The sequence below is a fragment of the Sorex fumeus genome, unplaced genomic scaffold, assembly GCF_029834395.1.
Source record: "Sorex fumeus unplaced genomic scaffold, SorFum_2.1 ptg000098l, whole genome shotgun sequence".
Lineage (NCBI taxonomy): Eukaryota > Metazoa > Chordata > Mammalia > Eulipotyphla > Soricidae > Sorex > Sorex fumeus.
Window position 1 is genome coordinate 4,612,691 of NW_026606155.1, and position 22,213 is coordinate 4,634,903.

The window sequence follows — 22,213 nt, forward strand, 5'->3', positions numbered from 1 at the left end:
AGCTACCGAGAGTATTCGATATGCCAGACACAGTAACAACAAAGTCTCCAATGGAGACGTTACTGGGCCCGCTCGAGCAAATCGACGATCAACGGGAGGGCCTTTACCTTTACCTTGTGGATCTGGTACTTGAATATAGTAACAACTCTAATACAGCTCTTGCCCTTGGGATCTTATAATCTGAAAGAATGACAGATTATATACCTGAGTTAATCATTTCAAATAAGTAGCTGGATGGAAATGTGTAGGGTCCCGGTGAAAGCAGGAAAGGAAAAGAAAGAAATTATTCTGTTGTGAGGGCTGACCTTTCCAGAAAAGTGTGTCACTTGGAGTAAGAATCAAAGGTCAGGGAATGATTGGAGAGGATCAGGAAGAACTTTCTAGGCCAGGGCATCTCTACATCCAAGAGTGTAGGTGAAGCATTCGGGAATTGCAGAAAGTGAGGGCAGAGTTGAGTCCCACAGTGCAGACCATGCAAGGGTAAATTGAGTCTGGAGTCAGTCGGACTGGGATTTAAATTCCAGCTGAATCACTATTGGTATAAATTTGAGCAGGTCACTTGGTTATAACCATAATCTACAAGGCACTAATGTAACAACCTTATTTATAATGAACTACTTTATTCTAATTAAGTACTTCTAAGACAACCATTTTTCTTTTTTTCCCCCCAGTTTTATTTTTCATAAAGTTGTTCACAATAATTGAATACATTCACCATTTCAACACCTGTCCCACTACCATTACACCTTCCCATCACCATTATTTCAAATTTTCCCACTGCTGCTCAAGCCTGCTCACAGGTAGATGCTAGATAGTATATTTCGTATTGCTTGTTATGAATAGCATGAGATGTTACATGGCTGCAAAACATGCTCCTGAAATTCTAAACATTTAAATAACTGGGGTCTGAAAACATCTCTGCAATGAGCTGATTCGTTCCAAGATTCATTTGTGAGTCTCTGGATCACGGCCATTAATGTGCTAAATGACACCCAGAGGCAGTTCAGGGACATGACAGCCAGGACCCAAAGTGGCAGGAAGATGGGAAGGATCAACCCGTCCCTGATCCCTTGAGGCCTGGAGTTTTCAGTCACTGATCCCGCGTCCCTGGGTTTTTCATTAGGTTCTGGAGGTTGCGGCCACTGGGATTCTTAGTGGGCAGGTGGAGGGACAGTCACTGCTCCCATCTAAGGCACCCCAGTGTAATTGGCCTGGCGCAAGGTTTGGAACATCTCTGGGCATGCTACTTTGTTCTGAGATTCATTCGTGAGTCTGACAACCATTTTTCAAAATTGGGTTTATTTAGACATTTTTAAAATTGTTACTGGCTTACAATATTAAAGAATTTCAGAGTTATTGCTTTAACACCTCTTCATGTGTTTAACATTTCTTTGTCACCAAAGTTCTAATGTCATCTCGCTATCTTCCTATTTCTCTCTTCTCGCTCCTTGCCTGCCTAGTTTTCACCAAGCTCAGGAGTTAAATGTTTGTTTCTGTGTTGGGCCACAGCCAGTGTTACTCAGGGGTTACTCCCAATTCAGTGTCCAGTGTGAAGGATTGAAACCAGGGGTCCTACATGCAATGTTTATGCTCAGATCTTTTGGATCATCTCCCCCATGCCAGGTTGTTTTTTTTTTTTTTGCCATCTTGTGTGCTTCAGTTATTAATGTTCCCCACATCAATGAAACCATCTGTTAATTTCTTATTTCACTTAACAAAATAACTTTAAGGGGTGGGAGAGATACTCCAGCTGGTAGGGCACTTACCTTGCACTTGGCCAATCCAGATTTGATCCCTGACATCCCATGTCATCCCCCAGCATCACTGGGAGTAATTTCTGAGTGTAGAGCCACAAGTAACCCCTGAGTGTTACCACGTGTAGCCCCCAAATCAACCAATAAATAACCTTCCCTCCACAATCACCTCACATTCATCCATTTTTGTCCCAGAAATGATCACTGTGGAGAACCTCACTTTGAGCAGGGCCCACGGGATTGTCTTTTGCCAGTTCTACTTTGCATCACTTGAAATCCTTTTCTTTTGGCTTGTAAATTGCAGACGAAAAATTAGGTAATGGGGGACTTAAGAAATGTCTCACAACATGAGTAACATGAGCTTATTTTAAAATTTTTATTTATTTATTTTGGTTTTGGGGCCATACTCAGGGCTAACTCCTGTCTCTGGTCTTTTAGATCACTCCTGAAGGGCTCAGGGCACCTTATGGGGTGCAGTGGATTGAACCCCGGCTAGTGCAAAGCCAAACCACTGTACAGTTGCTTTGGCCCCAACATGAGGTTGTTCTTGTGGTTTCCCTGTAGAGGTGGAAGTTTCAGTACAAGTTTTAGTAGTGGAAGTTTAGTAGTGGTAGAGGGCAGAAGTTGTACTGCAAAGATGGAAGTTGTCTCATAGAGGAGAAAGTTGTATTATGCTAGTGGAAGTAATAGACAAGTAAGTTATATTAATGAGGGTGAAGTTTCATTAGAGGGGGCGAAGTTATAATACGGGGTGAAAGTTCTGTTTTGGAGGTGAACTTTGTATTATGGGGGTGAAATTACCAAGGAAGTTGTATGACGGGGGTGAAAGACGTATTACAGAGGAGGAAGTTGTATTATAGAGTTAGTAGAAGCCAGTGTCCTAATCCTCAGAACCTGTGAATTGGTAGGGTTATATGACTGTGGGTCCTGGGGCTGAGATCTTCAAGCCTGCTCGGATTGGGACTGGGCCTTCTCCACCCAGATCCCCCATCTTCCAGTAGGTAGGTGTCACACCCACCAGCTGCCGCCAGCTCCATCAACAGCCAAGACGCCGAGACTATAAAACCCAGCTCCCGGAAGCACGCGGCCGCATTTGCAACCATGTGACATCTTATTATCTCATTTTTCCTTTGGAAAACCCGGCAGGCTACCGAAAGTATCCTGCCTGCACAGCAGAGTATGGCAAACTTCCCATGTCGTAGTCAATATGCCAAATACCAATAACAATGATGGGTCTCATTATCCTAACCCTGAAAGAGCATTGAATATGGCTCTTTTAAAATCTCAGAGCTGGGAAGAAGGAGACGTTACTGGTGCCTGCTTGAGGCAATCAACGAACAACAGGATGATTGTGATCGTGATCATGATATGGCAGTTGGAATTTAAGACTGCAGATGTGTGTAAAATTGTTAATTGACCTTGGAATAGATTATTTGGTTTAAATAAGTGCAGGAGTCTTTCAAAAGCCAAAGAGGGAAGCAGGAGAGGAGAGTCATGTAGTGGTATGACTTGCTATGCAGGAACAGATTTGGGGAGATAGAACAGCAGATAGGGTACTTGCCTTGTGTGCAGCTGACTCAGGTTCTAACCCTGGTATCCCAGATGGTTCTCCGAGTTCACCTGGAGTTATCCCTGAGCACAGAGCCAGGAGCAATCCCTGAGCACTATCCGTGTGGCCCCCAAACAAAACAAGAATAGACTCTTGCCATCGATGGCCTTGAAGATGGAGGGAGGGGCCACAAGTTGAGAAAGGCAGGCATCATCTCGACCCCGGCAAAAGGAAGAAAACTGTCTTTCTCCTCAACTTCCAGAAGAAGTGCAGTCCTGCTGACACCCTGATTTCAGCCCAATTTAGAGTCCAATCAGACATCTAATCTACCACGTAAAATAGCTCACTTGTGTTGTTGGAAGTCACCGAAGTTATAGCAATCTGCTGGAGCAGCAATAGGAAGCAGGCAGAGGGGAAACAGAGTAAGATCAGACTTGAAGATCACTCAACAGAAGTTTTGCCATGAAAAAGGCAGAGAAGATGGGCCGTGTAAGATTGGAGAGAATGGTGTAGGGTTTTGTGCAGTGCGAGATTTTCTGTGTTTGAATTACCCTGTGATTTATGTGATTGCTCTGTTATTTTGATGCCTCTCGGAGCTTGAGCATTATAGTGCTTCAGCTGTTACTCTGCCTTCCCAGAAAAGCCTCTGAAAGAAAGTTAATTGCACTTGAATAAAACACAGCGATCTCTGCAATTTTAAAACTTCAGGATAGTGAGGGGTGGGGGGGAAATCAATGATAGAAAAAATTTCTCCTTAGCTACATAATACTCTAAAACTAATTAGACCCGAATAGTACTTTGCAGAAATATAGGCATTTCTAAGTCTTGACATTATGCTTCTATTGAGAAAATAGGTAAATCAGGACACCATAAATTTGAATTTTAAAAATATTTTGTCACTGTGGTTGAAGTTGGCAGTATTTTTCAGTTCAATTGAACTTATAGATTGGCAATCCTCATGACAAGCTTATGAGGGAGTAACAAATTACATTCAGAGTTTATAGATAGGAAATAAGAGCATTTCTATGTATAAAATCATTTAGCAGAGGCAAAATAATTAAGATGTAATCATTTAGTGGGACTGGAGCAGTAGTCCAGTCATTAGGGCACTTGCCTTGCACACAGCCAACCCAGATTCAACCCCCTGGCATCTGACTTGGTCCCTAGCACTGCCAGGAGTGATCCCTGTGTGCAGAGCCAGGAATAAACCCTTCTCCATCCTTTATTTCTGACTGTGGCTCCTTTATTTCTTTCCCATGAAACCCACTTTACAGACTGGCCCCTAGTTTTATGCCATAGCTCCATGTTTATGCAGTTTTTACCTCTGTCTGCCCTTTGAATGTTCTGGGGCCCACAGGGTCCCAAATGCTCTTTGGTTGAGGAATACTGGTCGAGATAGCCATCACAGAAAGGTCCGGTCACGGTCTGGTCACGGTCCTCCCGTTGTTCATCAATTTGCTCGAGCGGGCCCAGTAACGTCTCCATCACAGAAAGGTATTCTATTGTAAAGCTTAGATTAATACAAACAGTGCCCTCCCTCCCGTTGTTCATCGATTTTGCTCGAGTGGGCCCGGTAACGTCTCCATTTTTTTGAGACTTGTTTTTACTGTGTTTGGCATATTGAATACATCACGGGTAGCTTGCCAGGCTCTGCCATGTGGGCGACACACTCTTGGTAGCTTGCCGGGCTCTCTGAGAGGAGCGGAGGAATCGAACCAGGCTTGGCCGGGCTGGCTGCATGCAAGGCAAATGTCCTACCACTGTGCTATTGCTCCAGCTCCTTAGATTAATAATAAATTGATAATTTTTTTGAAGTCACATTGGAGACATGCGTGTCACAGATTCCAAAAACATCAGATTCATTCACATTTATTTATAATAATCCATAGGTTCTTGATGGTCCCTTCTGTTCTTCAGTTATGAACAGAATAAGTCTTCACTTCCATGGAAAATATATCAAATCCAACTACTGCTACAGGCTTAAACTTTTTTCCTCTCAATTTTTTTTTAATCTTCTGAAATACAGGATAATATGAAGTAAGAACTTCCTTAAAGGCATTGATTTATTGTTGATGGGTGATAAAAATGGCTGTTGCTTTTTTTTTTTTGAGGAAAAATGCAGTTTGTTTTATTTAGTATATGAAGTACTTACTTGGTATCATGCACAGCTCTTGGCAGGCAGCCATCAGTATGAATTCACTTCTTTTGTTTTACGCATGAGTTGTCCTTGGCTTAGGAATTCAAGAGGGATGTGGAGGAATCCGACAACTTTATTTCTCTCAGCTCAGACAGCAAAAGCAGCATTATTTATAATAGCAGAAAATTAGAAGTTTGTCATCTTCAGTTTTGCCTTCTCATGAGGGAAATCAAAACAGCAGGGGCCTAAAAAAATTTTTTTTTAATTCTCTCCCCATTCTTACTATATATGGTTAGATATTTATCTATTTTTGGAAAATTTTTTAAATATATTAGCATAGAATTATTCTCTTAATTTAAGAAATTTATATGCTTGTCAAAAAAGATGTTTTTGGGGGGTTTGGGAGGCACCATACTGGCAGTGCTCAGGGCTTACTCTGCACTGAGGACTCACTTCTGGTGATGCTTGGGGACCATGCATGTCGAGGATCAAACCTGGGTTGGTTTCATGCAAGGCAAGGGCCTTACCCACTCCCACTGTACTATCTCTCCGGCCCTAAGAAAGATGGGGTTGGGGAAAAAAATTATCGGCTTACTCATTGGTTCCAAACACAGTAACAACAAAAGTCTCCAATGGAGACGTTACTGGGCCCGCTTGAGCAAATCGACAATCAACGGGAGGGGCTGGAGCGATAGCACAGCGGTAGGGCGTTCGCCTTACAAGCGGCCAACATGGCCGACCCGAGTTCGATTCCTCCGCCCCTCTCGGAGAGCCCGGCAAGCTGCCGAGAGTATTCGATATGCCAGACACAGTAACAGCAAAGTCTCCAATGGAGACGTTACTGGGCCCGCTAGAGCAAATCGACGATCAACGGGAGGGCCTTTACCTTGACCTTTATCTGAAAAAATGCCCAAAATGGTAATAATATATGCAATCTGTATTTACGTTTATGTTTTGGGCTGGAGCGATAGCACAGCGGGTAGGGCGTTCGCCTTACACGCGGCCAACATGGCCGACCCGAGTTCGATTCCTTCGCCCCTCTCAGAGAGCCTGGCAAGCTACCGAGAGTATTCGATATGCCAGACACAGTAACAACAAAGTCTCCAATGGAGACGTTACTGGGCCCGCTCGAGCAAATCGACGATCAACAGGAGGGCCTTTACCTTTACCTTTACTCATTGGTTCCCAATTTTTTGGAATTTCAGAAATTTAGCTTTATTCATTTACATGTGAGTATTCATGGGATATAAAGAAACACAGTAAGGGCACAACAGATGGGCAAAGGTCTCAGAACTGGTGATTTTGTCTACATAACTAAGCTTACGGCATGGGGGCTGGTGTGACCCTAAAGGGCTCCTTGGATACTGTTGGACAGAGATGAACTCTCTGGTCATGGGTGTGTGGTTGAAACGACATAGGCATGGAAAGCCTGATTGTGCCTCAGTAAAAATGGTGGGAAAAAGAAAATAATACTTGCAATTAGTTGTGGAAGAAATGGGCAGAATCTTGAGAAATCTAAGACTTTCTTTTTTTTTTTTTTTTTTTTTTTTTTGCTTTTTGGGCCATGCCTGGTGATGCTCAGGGGTTCCTCCTGGCTCTGCACTCAGGAATTACTCCTGGCGGTGCTTGGAAGAACCATATGGGATGCTGGGGATTGAACCCAGTTGGCCACTTGCAAGGCAAATGCCCTACTTGCTGTTCTATTGCTCTGGCCCCAAATTTAAGACTTTCAGTGTTAACCAAACCCCATGGTTTGGCCACACGGCCCAGTGGGTAGAAGAGAATGTAATTCATTCTGGCAGTTTCTATTCAGTTTCTTCATTCCAGCAGAACTTGTCACTACCTTTTTTTTTTAAAATAGAGAAGCATCTCTGTACCCACTGGAAAGGAAGAGAGAGGGCCAGGGGCAGGAAAGGATGAGAGGGAGCCCAAGTGATCGTGTCAGTGGGGGTCAGATTTCAGGGTCTCCTCCATAGTTCTCTCCCGAGTGAGACTCTTCCTGTGTCCCTGGCTCCAGAATTCTTTGAGAAGACAAAAGGTTCATCACGCAGCCCCAGTTTAATAATATCCCTGATGATCTCTTCTAAACTATTGCTTGTTTGGTGGTTTGGATGCCTCGCGAAGTTGTTCTCTGTTTCAAGGACAAGTTCCAACCGTCCCCTCGCCAAGCTGTTCGACTTCTTGGTGGCCGCTGAGGTGTAAAGACAACAGGGTCACGGTTCTGGCATGTTCTTGGGTGCCTCTCACTCTGTTTCACTGTGTCAAGAACTGAGCCCCACCAGTCTGTCTCCAGATGCCAGTAAACTCCAGGCCCGCTCTGCCCAGCAGGGGTAAAAGTCAGGGAGAAGGGATCGAGAGTGCCCGCGTCAGGGCTGGGCACATGCTGGAAGACCTCTGGGCTCTGGCTCTCGGGCCAGAGCTGGCACAAACACCACAGCTGGTGCATCCGGAGACCTGTCAGTCAGTGAGGTGGGAGCTTGCCCATTAAAGTGCACAGTGCTGTTTGTGTTGATGTTCCTTCAGCCTTCTGTGACTTGTAACTTCTTGGAGAATCCCCCTTTCTCAGAAAAAGGTACCTGTGATTACATGCACTTGAAAATAATGCACATAATATTAAGGAATTGATGTCCCCACACACACACACCGGGAAGTTTTCAGTGCAACTCCTCTGTTCTCTCAGATATTTTAGAATGTAACCCTCCACCCCCCAAACATAAAAAAAACATTAATTCGAAAAGATATTGCACAGCTATGTTTATTGCAGGGCTTAGTATAATAGCTAGGATATGGAAACACCCTAAATATCCAATGACAGATGAATGAATAAAGAAGTTGTGGTACATATACATAATGGAATACTATGCAGCCCTAAGAAAGGATGAAATCATGCAGTTTCCTGCAACCTGGATGGAACTGAAGGGTATCATGTTAAGTAAAGTAAGCCAGAGGGATAAAGACTAAATACCAATGTTCTCACTTAGCTGGGGGTGTATAGACTAATAAGACATAAGAATGGAGAGCAGCAAATAATAAGAAACTCTTGGCCCTTAATAATAGAAATGATCCTCTAGCCCTGCCAGAAGTGATCCCCGGGCACAAAGCGTGGAATAAGCCCTGACCACTTCCAGATGTCGCCCCAAACAACACACACACACACACACACACACACACACACACACATACAGTAGGAGGAAAAGAAGAGAGGGAGAAAGAAGAGAAGGAAATAGGAGGAGCAGAAAGAGAAAGAGGGATCTGGACCGGGCTCTAAGGGCTAGCACATGTGCTTTGCATGTGGGGGCCCCCATTCCTGGCTGCTCGTGGGTCCCCAAAGTATAGCCAAGCTCCACAATAGAGTTGCACTAGTCAAAATTAAACACCTCCAGTTCATCAAGAGACACTTTTAAGAAAACTGAAGGCAAAAAACACAGACTCATATAATATTGACTCTTTATTCCTCTGAGAGGATTGCATCTAAAATATGCAAGATTGCCTTTGAGGTGAGCATTGAAGTGAGAAAATTGAAGGTCCTACTCTCAGAAAGGTAATGTGATAAGGCCTCTGAATCTGTTCTCCCGGAACGAGCCATCACAGCTGACAATTACTCTAAAAAATTCAGTGGGATATGCCATAGAAATGCTTCCAGACCCCACGCCAGACTGTCTCACCTGAGGCAACCCGGAGGGGGTTGGGTGAGTTCTCCTCCTCGCCCCAATGGAGCCCTGGCAACCGAAAACCTCCGGAACTCAATCCCTGTCATGCTCATGGCCTCTCTCCACAGGCTTGGATCAGTCTCAGCTCTGAGTGAATCTGCAGAAAAACCCAGGTATGCAGGATTTGTGACTGAAATCTCCAGGCTCAGGGAATTGGGAATGGGTGACCTCCCCCGATCTCCCTGTGTTTCCAACAGCTTGTCAGTTATACCCACAAACTGCCTCTGGTGCCAAATAATCGCATTAACGGTCATGATCCAGAGACTCAGCAATAAATCTCTCGGAAGAGAGCACAGCACAATATTCCACAGACACGCTGATAGACCTCGTACCAAGATGTTTCATTCGGGGAAACTCGGTGGGGGCAGGTGGGGCCCCTCCCCGCCCCGCCCCAACAGAGCCAATCCCAACAGCCGAATACCTCCAGAACTCAATCAACCACTGCCATGCTCATGGCCGCTCTCAACAGGCTCGGATGAGCCTCACCCATGAGTGAACCTGCTGTAGTTTAGGGTTAGGAATTCCTGAAGTGACATCCCATACTTTACACCAAGTGTAGCACACCACATTTGATGGGATTTAAAGTAGAAGGCAAACAATCTTAGGGGGATATCTACACACACACACACACACACACACACACACACACACACACACACACACACACGGCTCAGTCTTTAACATGTCACTAGTCTCTTATAGAAGGGCTTAATGGGGGGGGGGGGGTTGGAGTGATAGCACAGTGGGTAGGGCATTTGCCTTGTACGCGGCTAACCTGAGTTCGATTCCCAGCATCCCCTATGATCCCCCGAGCACCGCCAGGAGTAATTCCTGAGTGCATGAGCCAGGAGTAACCCCTGTGCATTGCCGGGTATGACCCAGAAAGCAAAAAAAAAAAAAAAAGTTCTTAATGGCTCCTTGGTGAAATACAACAATCTTCACACACTTTCCTCTAAGGAAACTTTTTAAGGATTATTTTTAGTTGATTTTAGGATATTTTTAGTGGATTATTCATAACAAACAATACAAAATAAATTACTTTAGTTATGCGTTGGGGGCAGGGTTTTGGGGTTTGGTATGGCGCCATTCAAAATGTGGTGGGAAGGTGTAATGGTGGTGGGATTGGTGTTCAAATATTAAATATAATCAATTATTGTGAACAATTTATAAAAATAAAATAAAATTTAAACAAAATAATTTTTAATAGACAATGGGGCCAGAGAGACAGTACAACATGTAAGATGCTTGATTTGTCTGCAGCCAACCTGGTTTCTATCCCCAGCACCAAGAATGATCCCCTGAGAGATGCAAATCAAAACAACAATGAGATAATCATCTCACACCACAGAGACTGGCACACATTCAAAAGAACAAAAACAACCAGTGATGGCATGGATGTGGGGGAAAAGGGTCATTCTTTCACTGTTGATGGGAATGCCCACTAGTCCAGCCTTTATGGAAAACAATATGGACAGTCCTTCAAAAACTAGAAATTGAGCTTCCATATGACCCCACAATACCACTTCTCAGAATATATCCTGAATATATCTAATGTGCAAAAAAGCACATTAGAAATGACATCTGTACCTATATGTTCATTGCAGCACTGTTCACAGTAGCCAAAATCTGGAAACAACCCAAGTACCCTAGAACAGATGACTGGTTAAAGAAACTTGGGTACATTTACACAATGGAATAATATGCAGCTGTTAGGAGAGATGAACTTTGCTTATAAATGGATAGACATGGAGAGTATCATGCTAAGTGAAATGAGTCAGAAAGAGAGGGACAGACATAGAAGGACTGCACTCATTAGTGGAGACTAAAACAACATAACATGAGGCTGATACCTAAGGATAGTAGATACACAGGACAAGAAGATTGCTCCATAGCTAGAAGCATGCCTCATGAGCAAAGGGGAGAAGGCAGCTGGAATAGAGAAGGAATCTCTAGGAAAATGATGGAACCGGTCGGGATGGGAGATGTGTGCAGAAAGTAGATAGAGGACAAAACATGATAACCTCTCAGTGCCTTTATTGCAAACCATAATGCCCAAAAGTAGAGAGAGAGTATGGGGAATATTGTCTGCCATGGAGGCAGGGGGAGGGTGGGAAAGGGGGGTATACCGGGGATATTGGTGGTGGGGAACGTGCACTGGTGGAGGGATGGGTGTTTGATCATTGTGTGATTGTAACCCAAACATGAAAGCTTGTAACTATCTCACAGTGATTCAATAAAATTTAAAAAAAAAAAAGAATGGTCCCCTGAGCACAGAAAAAGGAGTGATTCCTGAGCACAAAGCCAGGAGTAAGCCCTTGACACTCTGGGTAAAACTCACCCCCCCAAAAAAGACAGAGCAACAAAACAACAGCAGCTACACACCAGTGTATTGACCTTGATTTGATCCACGACAAGAAATTAAATCATCTACTTTCGGCATGCTTCTCCCATCCTGGGAGGATCCTCCCAACACCCTTTACTTGGTGCTCCCTTCTCTATCTGAGCTCTCTTTTCCCCTACTATGTGTGGCTGGCCTCCAAGCCATGAACAAAATTCCTGGTTCTAATCTCGGCCACTCTTGGGTGTTAGTCTCCTATTTTGTTGCTTTATGTTCCCCAGATGAATGCAAACCACAACACCCAAAAGGAGAGAGAGAACCGAAGGGAATGCCCTGCCACAGAGGCAAGGTGGGATGGGGAGGATAGGGGTGGGAGGGATGCTGGGACCCATGGTGGTGGAGGATGGGCACTGGTGGAGGGATAGGTACTTGATCATGGTATAACTGAAACCCAAGCACAAAAATTTGTAAGTCTACAACTGTACCTCGTGGTGTTTCACTAATAAAAATTTAAAAAATAAATAAATAAAAATAAATAAAAGTTTGAAATAAAAAAAAATTAAATAAACCATTTAAGACCTCTGAAGTTGGCCTGTGTGTGGGTATAGAGCAAATGAAGAAATTTTTATTAATCTTGAATGGACTCAGTCGCAGCCTGTGTGGATGACAGAAGCTCTGCTCTACCATCGGTAACCAAGAAACCGGGGTTCCTTCCCCTCTTCCTGCCCAGTTGGGGTAGGGGAAGGTGTTGCAGGGCACTACTGCTCTCAACAGCCCCACATCCCGGACGCCAAAAGTTCCATGCAGCCCCACCCAGAAGGAGAAGCAGCAGCTCTGATTCCAGGCTGGGCGGGTTGAGAGCCGGGGTCTGAGGCCTGGGCGCCAACAGATGCAGCAGGAAAGATCAGGGTCGGGACCGGAGTGATAGTACAGCCCGTAGGGCGTTTGCCTTGCATGCGGCCGACCTGGGTTCCATCCCCAGCATCCCCTATAGTCCCCAGAGCACCGCCAGGGCTAATTCCTGAGTGCAGAGCCAAGAGCAACCCCTGAGCATTGCCAGGTATGACTCCCAAAAAAGCAAAAAAAAAAAAAGAAAAGAAAAGATCAGGGTCTTTTCACCAGCTCCCCGATTCCCACTTACCTGGTGGGGTCTCTGTGTGCACCCCGACTCCAGCACTTGGGCCAACCCCGGGCCCCACTTCCACTCCGGATAGCCCAGACCACCTCGAGAGAGCTGACTTTTCACCTCGTGTAGAGTGCCGCAATCTATATTCACTGGTAGTTGCAAATAAAGCTTTTTCATTTTATTTATTTATTTATTTATTTGAAAGCTAAGACTTCAAGGTAGGTAGCTGGCATGACAGAAGTCAAGAATACATTTCTTGATTGTTGTTTTGTCCACTTAGGTTTGTGCTTCTACTCAGTCTCCCCGACTAAGTAGGAAACCATCACTTTTCTTCTGTGCCAAACTCCAAGTCGTTCTTATTCCCATTGCATTAATAAAGAATTAAAACTCGGGCATAGGAAATGTTCCCAGAGCAGGACAGTGGTAGCCCGAGGGTCTACTCAGTCAAAAATCCACATTCTTTGGTCTCTGTTGCCTCAGTGACGGGAGTACCTGGAGCAGGAGAGGAGATGGGACAGCATTAAGGTGCCGGCCATAGACACAGCTGGCCTGCTTTGACCCCTGGCACCACATGGTCCCTGAGCATTGCCACTGCGTGTGGTCTTGGAATCTTCCCTCCCCAGCACCACCAGTTGAGACCCTGGGCCCCCCAAGTGCCCAGGGAGCATCTGTTTCATCCCCAGCACTGCAGGGTCCTAGTAGTACTGTATACTCAGACCCACGGATTGAACATCAGCTCAGTTGGCTGAGAATTTCTATGCGATGTCCCAGGATCTCCTGAGAACTGATTGGGTGACACCACCCCCTCCCCCGTAAAAAATAAAAGACAGATGCACGTTTTTTTGATTGTTGCTATTTTTCTATTTTGGGCTACCCTTGGCTCCATGCTTGGCAGGGGTGGGGGGGGGGGGTGCTCCATGGTGCTCAGGGAAATTTGGAGTGCCTGCAACCAAACCCACAGCCTCCTACATGCAAAGCCTCTCAGTCTTCAAGCCAGCTCTCTGGGACCACCATGTTTGTTTGTTTGTTTTCCACAAACCACTATCTTTTTTGAGTATCAGAGTGACCTTTTTTTTCCCGTTACTCCAATATTTAGTTATGCATAAAGAACTTCAGTTAATCACCCTGTGTGCATCAAATGAATGCTTACTGCATGCAGGCACAATGCTTTTATTTATTTATTTATTTTTTGGGGGCTTTTTGGCTTTTTGGGTCACACCCAGCGATACTCAGGAATCACACCTGGCAGTGCTGGGGGACCATATGGGATGGCAGGGATCAAACCCAGGTCGGCCACGTGCAAGGCAAATGCCTTACCCGTTGTACTATTGCTCTGGCCCCTATGCTGGGAAGAATATATTAATTATGACTTTAAAAAGATCAGTTTTTGTGGAACTGGAGAGATGGTACAGTGGGTAGGGTGCTTCCTTTTCTGGCACCTGGCCTGAGTTCGAGCCCCAGCATCCCATATGGTCCCCTGAGCACTGCCAGGAGTAACCCCTGAGCATCTCTGGGTGTGACCCAAAAACTTAAAAAAAAAAAAAAAGAGTTCATGAAGAAAAGAAACGTATGAAATAAACCTTTCCAGTACCTAAAGATAATGGCAGAGTTTGAAGTCTTTAATCAGTGAACAATAAACATAAAAGAAATGCCCATTTTGCTGGATGGTTCTTACAGATGAGATGATTGAGTAGGACTTCCAAGGATGTATCGGAGTTTGCCAGTTGGCTGTCTGACCCATGAGTGCCGATTTGGGGTCATGACTACATAACATAGAAACCGTTTATGCAAAACCAGTATTAGATTAAGTAAATCACTACTTAAAAGTAGAAAAAAAATCATTGTCAATTTGCAGGAATGTTGTGTTCTTTTACACCTTTTAATAATTAGCTTTGTGCTCAGATATAATTAAAACCCTGTGACAAATTCAGAGCACTAGAAGGGAAGTGCTTTTTTTGCTGGCATGAGTTTTCTGAAATATTCTGCAAAATTACCAGCTATTAGCATTCTTTCTCTCTTGTCGTATCTGATTTTTTGGTGTTGAACACAGTGAAGTAGAAAAGATGGAACAAATCTGTGAGCTGATGCAGCTGTTACTTTGTTCTTTTAAGTTGTGGTGTCGCTTAATGAAAGGACACATACCTGTGATAAGTAAAAGTAAAGTAAAGTAAAGGCCCTCCCGTTGATCGTCGATTTTCTCGAGCGGGCCCAGTAACGTCTCCATTGGAGACTTTGTTGTTACTGTGTCTGGCATATCGAATACTCTCGGTAGCTTGCCGGGCTCTCCGAGAGGGGCGGAGGAATCGAACTCGGGTCGGCCATGTTGGCCACTTGTAAGGCGAACGCCCTACCGCTGTGCTATTGCTCCAACAAATTTATATGGGATATGTGTGTTTCAAAGTCTTTAAGGACCAGGACGATAGCTCACAGGGCTGCTTGAGCTTTGCATCTGGAGCCTGAATTTGATCCCAACACCACATGATCCCCTGAGCATGATTGGGGGTTGAGGTCACATCCAAGCACTGTAGGTGTGGCCCCAGACCACATCCCCTCCAAAACTCCGAGCTCCTCAGGAGAAGCTCTGACTTTGGAGAAAAGCTTTAAATTTCATCGATGACTGTTTTCTAGCTACGCATTGTTCCTTACACACAAAACTCTATGTTAATATAGTAATGGGTAGTTCCTGATGAGACTGTTATCAGTATTGTGCTGAATAGCATTATAAAATCATTGTGTTTTATTTGTCTCCTTATTAATTTCTTGCAATAATGTTTCTACCTGTCCCCGAATATTGTTTCTCTCTCCTCTCTGTCTCTCTCTTTCTCTCTCTCTCTCTCTCTCTCTCTCTCTCTCTCTCTCTCTCTCTCTCTCTCTCTGCTTTTTGGGTCATACCCAGCAATACTCAGGGGTTACTCCTGGCTCCGCATTCAGGGATTACTCCTGGCATTGCTTGGGGGACCATATGGGATGCCAAGGATCGAACCCGGGTCAGCTGCGCACTAGGCAAACGCCGTACCCACTGTACTATGGCTCCAGCCTTGGGTTGTTTCTCTTGGCTTAAGAGTTACTTAGGGCTGGAGCGATAGCACAGCGGGTAGGGCGTTTGCCTTGCACGCAGCCAACATGGCCGACACAGGTTCGATTCCCAGCATCCCATATGGTCCACTGAGCACCGCCAGGAGCAAATTTCTGAGTGCATGAGCCAGAAGTAACCCCTGAGCATCGCCGGGTGTGACCCAAAAAGCAAAAAAAAAAAAAAAGAGTTACTTAAAGGGCAGCAGGAATCTCCCGGGGTCCCGTGTTTTGGTCTAGCCGGGTTGGGCTACCTTTATTTGGAGCCTTATGCAGTAATAACAGAAGGGTGCAAGTTGCATAAACAGTTCTGGAAAATCGGGGATCTCCTTCAAATTAGTAACTGGTCATCTGACAAAGCAAAGGCTGGAAATTTAGGGTTCACTTTTTATTTTTGTTCTTGTTGTGTAAGCTCACACAATAGGGGCACAGCACACACACAGCAGCGGTGGCTCTATCTCTCCTGCCGCCCGCATTCGGTAGTCTCACCCATCTCCCACCCCGGAGAGGTTGATGGCGATGGTCAGGCGGAGGAAGGAACGAGGGCCAGGCTGGTTGATATTAGTCACAGTTTATTCTGATTCTCTCTTCATCAGTCTCTGCTCCCGTCTCCTTCTGTCTCTGCTCCTGTCTCTCTTTGTCTCTTCTTCTTCTTCTTGTCTCTCCTTCCTCCCCCATGCTACTTCATTCTCCTTCTCCATTCCCCTTCATCCTCCTTCTCTGGAGTCTGGGTTCTGATCTCTCTCCCCCCCCCAGCCCACTCCTACAGTCTAGTTATATGTCCCTCCAAGAGGAATTGGGGGAACAATTACACATAGGTGTGGTCACAATCAATAGGGGTAGAACTCTTAGCCTCAGGGAAAGCCGCTCCTAGGACAGATCCTCATTATCAGATCAATCCACCCTAGAGCAGATTCCCATGAGTGTGTCTCTCCTCTCCTTGTCCAAGCATATAAGAATATAATATAAATCATTTTGTATGGATACAGTAAGAAATATCTTAAACTTATAGAATTGCTCTCCTAGGGCCATCTTGATCTCAGACTACGGTGCTCAGGCCAGATAGTCTTTCCCACCCCTAGCAGGATCCTAGTCTTGTCGTTACCTTTGGATCATGACAGCATTTGTCTATGATCAAACTCTTACCTTATAGTTAAGAATCGTGGCACTTTGGCCTGGCCCATTTCGCTGCCAGGGTAGCTCACCTCTTGCCCTGGGTCCATTCAGTCCCTCGTCGGGACCCTGCTTTTGGGGTGTTAGGAACTAAGGGCAACTGAGGCTTAAGTCAAGAAAGCAGATGCCCGGGAGTGAATAATATTCAAGGCCAATCAAACCCTAAGTTACAAAGCATAATGTTAACGGTCTTCCTGTATCTATACAAAAAGGATATTACTTTAAGGTAAACTATTCATAAGGCATAAGGAGAGGAGAAAGGCAATATTTCACTCATACATATAAAATCATAGACTTCTGGGAAACTGATCTTACAAATTAACAAAGTCTGATTAAGGGGAAAGCTGATTAACTGGGTGGGAAGGAGAGCATAGGGAAGACTGTATACAGATAAACACAATGGAAGTGGAAGTGCTTCAGGAGCACTGTGATGGGTGTAACCAGATTGATGGGTGTAACCAGATAAACCTAAGCTCCTTGTACTCCAACACTTGTAGTCCTTTACTGGGACTTTATAGTAATGGTCCTGGCAGGGGCGTCTCACGACTCTGTTGGGGGCTGCGTACTTAATAATAAACAGATGTCATATGACAGTTGCATGCAGCCCCGTGTGGATTTATTTGCTTCACTTTCAGGCTACCGGTCACTGTCACTGTCCTCCCGTTGTTCATCGAATTTGCTCGAGCGGGCCCAGTAATGTCTCCATTTTGAGACTTGTTGTTACTGTGTTTGGCATATCGAATACATCACAGGGAGCTTGTCAGGCTCTGCTGTGCCGGCGAGATACTCTCAGTAGCTTACCGGGCGCTCCGAGAGGGGCGGAGGAATCGAACTCGGGTCGGCCATGCTGGCTGCGTGCAAGGCAAACACCCTACCTGCTGTGCTAGTGCTCCAGCCCTCAGGCTACCTAGTCCCTCATAAAGGCGTATTATTCTGAATTCGGTAGTCCAGTCTCTATGAAACCATCTGTCCTCTACGCAGCCTCCTTCCAAAATAGGTCACCTTCATGTCTTGCCCATTAGTTCAACGTGTTTAAAAGGAAGTGCTTTCTCTCGTGTCTGTGAATGCCAGTGAAAGAAAGAAAAAAAAATATATTTCGTTTTTAGATTATATAAATGGTGGAGAACTTTTTACGCATCTTTCTCAGAGAGAGCGTTTCGCGGAGGACGAGGCGCAGATCTACGTGGGAGAGACGGTGCTGGCCTTGGAGCACCTGCACAAGGTAAGGCCGTGCCCTTGGGGCTCCTGGGTGTGACGTTCCATGTCCCCCTGCCCAGCCCCGGCCCCGCAGAGCCACTGACTGTCCATCGTCTTGGTTTCTGTGTTCCCTTTTGAAAGACAAATCTCCCGTCCTTTGCTGCCCGTGGGCCAAGTTTGGGTGAAGGGGCTCTGTTCCTGTAGAGCCCTGGGGGCTTATTTAAGAGCGGTACTACAAATAAACACTCTTCTTTCTGAAGATGAAACCCCCAAGTGGAAGTAACTTTTTAAAGTACCTAAAATATGTAGGAATATTGAACACGGTAAATCACCGTGAACGGTTTCATAAAAAAATAAAAAAAAAATTGAAATTTAAAAAAATTAAGTAAATCACTCAAGGTGAGAGACTGAGTTCATCATGTCGACCAAGACCATCCATGGTAACTCACAGTTCCAGAAGGCCGAATTTAAATGTTGGACGTGGGAGTCTCCCGGTGGACTGTTCCACAACAAAATTGACCACATCATATTCAATCATCGGTTTTGCCTGACCAATGTCGCTGTTGTCCCAAAATTCAAAATAATAATAATAAAGTACCTAAAATAGGTGACTTGCCCTATTGGAAAAACTGCCTGTACACCCTCAAGGGCCCAGTCCCTGGTGAGGTGGGAGAATTTGAGCTATTTGGAACAAGCGCCCCCACCCCCATCCCAACCTCCTGCTCTGCCTTTGTTTCCCCCTGGCTGTGGTCTCAGATGCTCTCTCGCTCCGTCTCCAACCCACCTCCCATTGCTTCCAAGTAGCCTAAACAGTGGCTCTGCATTTCAGGTGGAATTTACATCTCTTATATTGTTTGAACACTAGATTATAAAATTAGTTTAAACTTTCAACATCGTGGGCATTACAGCAGGCAAGGCACTTGACCTTTCACGCAGCTGACCCGAGTTTGATCCTGGCACCACATGTGGTCCCCCAAGCCCCACCAGGAATGGTCCCTGAGCACAGAGCCTGGAGAAAGCCCTGAGCACCGCTGGGAGTGGCCTGGGTGAAGCAGCCCGAGAACATGTATCATTAAATCAACTTTCAGCACATTGGTGCTGGTGCGGCCACCCAAGGCTCACAATTAGATGTGGCTTAATTAGCTCAACTTGCGATATTGGCATCAATTTGTGTGTTTTTTTTTAAATAACCATTTTTATATATTTTCATCTTGGTCCAAGCAATTTTGGCTTAAATTTTTCTTTTCACTTAATGAGGAGCCATTACGTGGGAGTATTCATTATGACGGCTAGGTTTGCGGGCATTCCCTCCGAAATAGAAGCACAAGTCAGGTAACTTAAAGTGGTGTGTACGATGCTAAGGGGCCTGCCCAGAGGCAGGAATGTAGAGGGATGCCAGAGATTCAGATTGAAGCCGTTGTGCTTTGTCATGTGTAAAGACCTTCCCCTGGATCACAGAAAAAAGCAGATTAATGTGCTTATCTTGGAGTTTTCAAAAGAGGAGAGAAATAGGGGCCAGGAAGAAGGAAGAAGGGTGGGATTTCCCAGGCGGCCAGGAGATGGGATTGCAGGATGGAGGCAGTGGAGAGGAGATGTAAGGCAAGATGATGAGAGATGAAGGGGTAGGGGGAGGCGTAGATCTGACCCAGGATAGAAGTGAGACAGGGCACTGCAGAGTGATGGGCTTCGGCATGGGAGCAAAGTGTGTGGTGGTGGCGGGGGTGGATGCAGGTGGCCACTTTGGAGAGAAGGGACCAGAGAAGCAGCTGAGAGGGGGGTCCATTGGGTCAGAGGTCAAGAGTCACAGTTGCTTTTGCTGGGAATGTCAAGGACATGACAGGCTTTAAGCCTGCAGTGACTTTGTGGAGCCTTAGGTAATGACATTATCACACGTAAACTGCATTGTTCCAGGAATGAGCCACGAGGGGCACTGAATTATATGCTGACAACACAGCTAGAAGTGCAGCTTTTGATTTGTATAAAACCTTAATTTGATGATTAAAAGAAAGCCTATGAACATTATTATTTTAAAAAAAGGGGGGGTGTGAGTAATAGAAGTAGAATATAGTGAATTCTGAATATAAAAGGGATGAATACTTAGAAGTGAAAGTAATAGAGCCAATCAGGTTGCAGCTAAGTTTTTCTTAATTTTACAATCCTAAAAGATGAGTACGAAGCCAGAATTTTAATCTTGACGTAGCCTCTACCACTGAGTTTCTCGAGTCAAAAGTTGTAGTTTTTTGGAGTGAAAACTAAAAGTGATGAGCTAAAGTGCACAGTGAATGATTTATGCAGAAATAAAGAGGTCACTGTCACTGTCCTCCCGTTGTTCATCGATTTGCTCGAGTGGGCCCAGTAACGTCTCCATTGTGAGACTTTGTTGTTACTGTATTTGGCATATCGAATACATCACGGGTAGTTTGCCAAGCTTTGCTGTGTGGGCAAGAGATGCTCTCGGTAGCTTGCTGGGCTCTCCGAGAGGGGCGGAGGAATCGAATTTTTTTTTTTTTTTGCAGTGCTTATTCCTAAAAACTGCAAGCCAAATGCCTGCTCTGTCAGAATAGAATTGCTGGCCTCTCTAAAAATGTAAATGCTGTTGTCTTTTTCTCTCTTTCTTGTGGAGCACTGAAATTCCTGGAGGAAAATTACCTAGTGTTCTTCTTTTTAACTTCAATTTCAAAACATTACTAAGAATCTGCTCTCTCAAATAACCAATGCAGTGCTTGGAAGTTCAGAAACATTTGATTAAGAGGTGGGGAGATAATTCAATACATGAGAGTATGTGCTTTGCACGCAAGAGGGCCACGTTTGACCCCCAGAACCACATGGTCCCCCAGCACCGTGGGGAGGGAATCCTGAGCACAGAGCCAGGAGCCCCGGTGTACCACCAGGTGTGGCCCCCGAAACACAGCCAAAAGAAAAGCATCGAAGCTAGCACAGTGCTCTTTAACCTGTTTGTATCTATGGACCAGCACCTGCCCTGCATATCAGTCCACAGAAGTAGCAGCTAAGGAGGTAGACTTTTTCCAACATTTCTTCACCCACAGACCAGCCCAGGGTCTGGGGCCTGGGGAACACACGTATCAAGAGAGCAGAGCATGTGAAATGAGATTTACTCATGTTACCCTAGCGCCTGCAGAATTTCGCTCTGGAACTATTTTTTTAAAATATAGAAGTATTGCTATTTATTCAGCCATTGATTAGGCTGATTGAATTGGGCATGAACTCCACATTACTTTTTTTATTGAATCACCGTGAGATACAGTTACAAAGCTTTCATGTTCGAGATTCAACTGTACAATGATCGAACACCCTTCCCTCCACCAGTGCACACTTTCCACCACCAGTGTCTCCAGTATATCACCCCCACCCCATCCCAGTCCTCACCCTGCCTCCATGGTAGGCAATTTCCCCAGCACTCTCTCTCTACTTTCGGGCTTCTCTATGAAACTTACATGTAAAACAAATGGCAGGATAGATAAGTGTTATCTAATGGAGTCACTTTGTGCATTTAGCACTAAAGAACAACAACAAAAAAATTGTTGAGGCTGGTGAGCTATTCCAAAAAAGTAGAGTGTATGTCCATCCTGAGAAGGACCCCAAGTTTCATCCCTGGCACCATATGGCCTCCTGAGCGTAGGTGGGCATAATCTGGGTGGCCCAGCCCCAGAGACCCAGGCACCTAACTATTAGGGCCAAGTACCACCGGGAGTGGCCCCTGGGTACCCAAGCATTGCTGGGTAGAGCTCCCCAAAAACAGAGAAACTGAAATTACCAAATCACCTTTAACCTTTATACTTACGAGCCTGTTACTAGGAAAGCCTTTTATTTGACAGATTGTGCTGGATGCTAGGTACGTACATAAAAGATTAAACAGAGCTAGGATGTGTTTAAAGCTAGACGAAGTATCTAGTAAGTATGCATTATTTCATTTTAAACTACTAAATATATATCTCATATATATAATATGTATATATGTGAATATCTATTTTGAATTTTTTCTTTGGCCTTTCGGGGGTGGGGGCGTACCCCAGATGTGCTTGGGGGGGTTCTCCTAGCTCTGCTCAGGGGACCGTGTGGTGTCAGGAATCGAACCTGAGCCTTCTGCATGCAAAGCTTACATGCAGCCCACCGATGTCTTGCTCCGACCCTGATTT

General features: G+C 45.1%; 1 protein-coding gene across 1 annotated transcript in view; it reads left to right on the forward strand.

Annotated features, from left to right (window-relative positions):
- RPS6KA5 (ribosomal protein S6 kinase A5) overlaps positions 1-22,213 on the forward strand; it is a 212,667-nt gene that overhangs the window by 117,345 nt on the left and 73,109 nt on the right. The window contains exon 4 of the mRNA XM_056133486.1: positions 17,966-18,081. Coding sequence (XP_055989461.1) covers positions 17,966-18,081 — 116 coding nt within the window. The remainder of the gene's footprint in view (positions 1-17,965; positions 18,082-22,213) is intronic.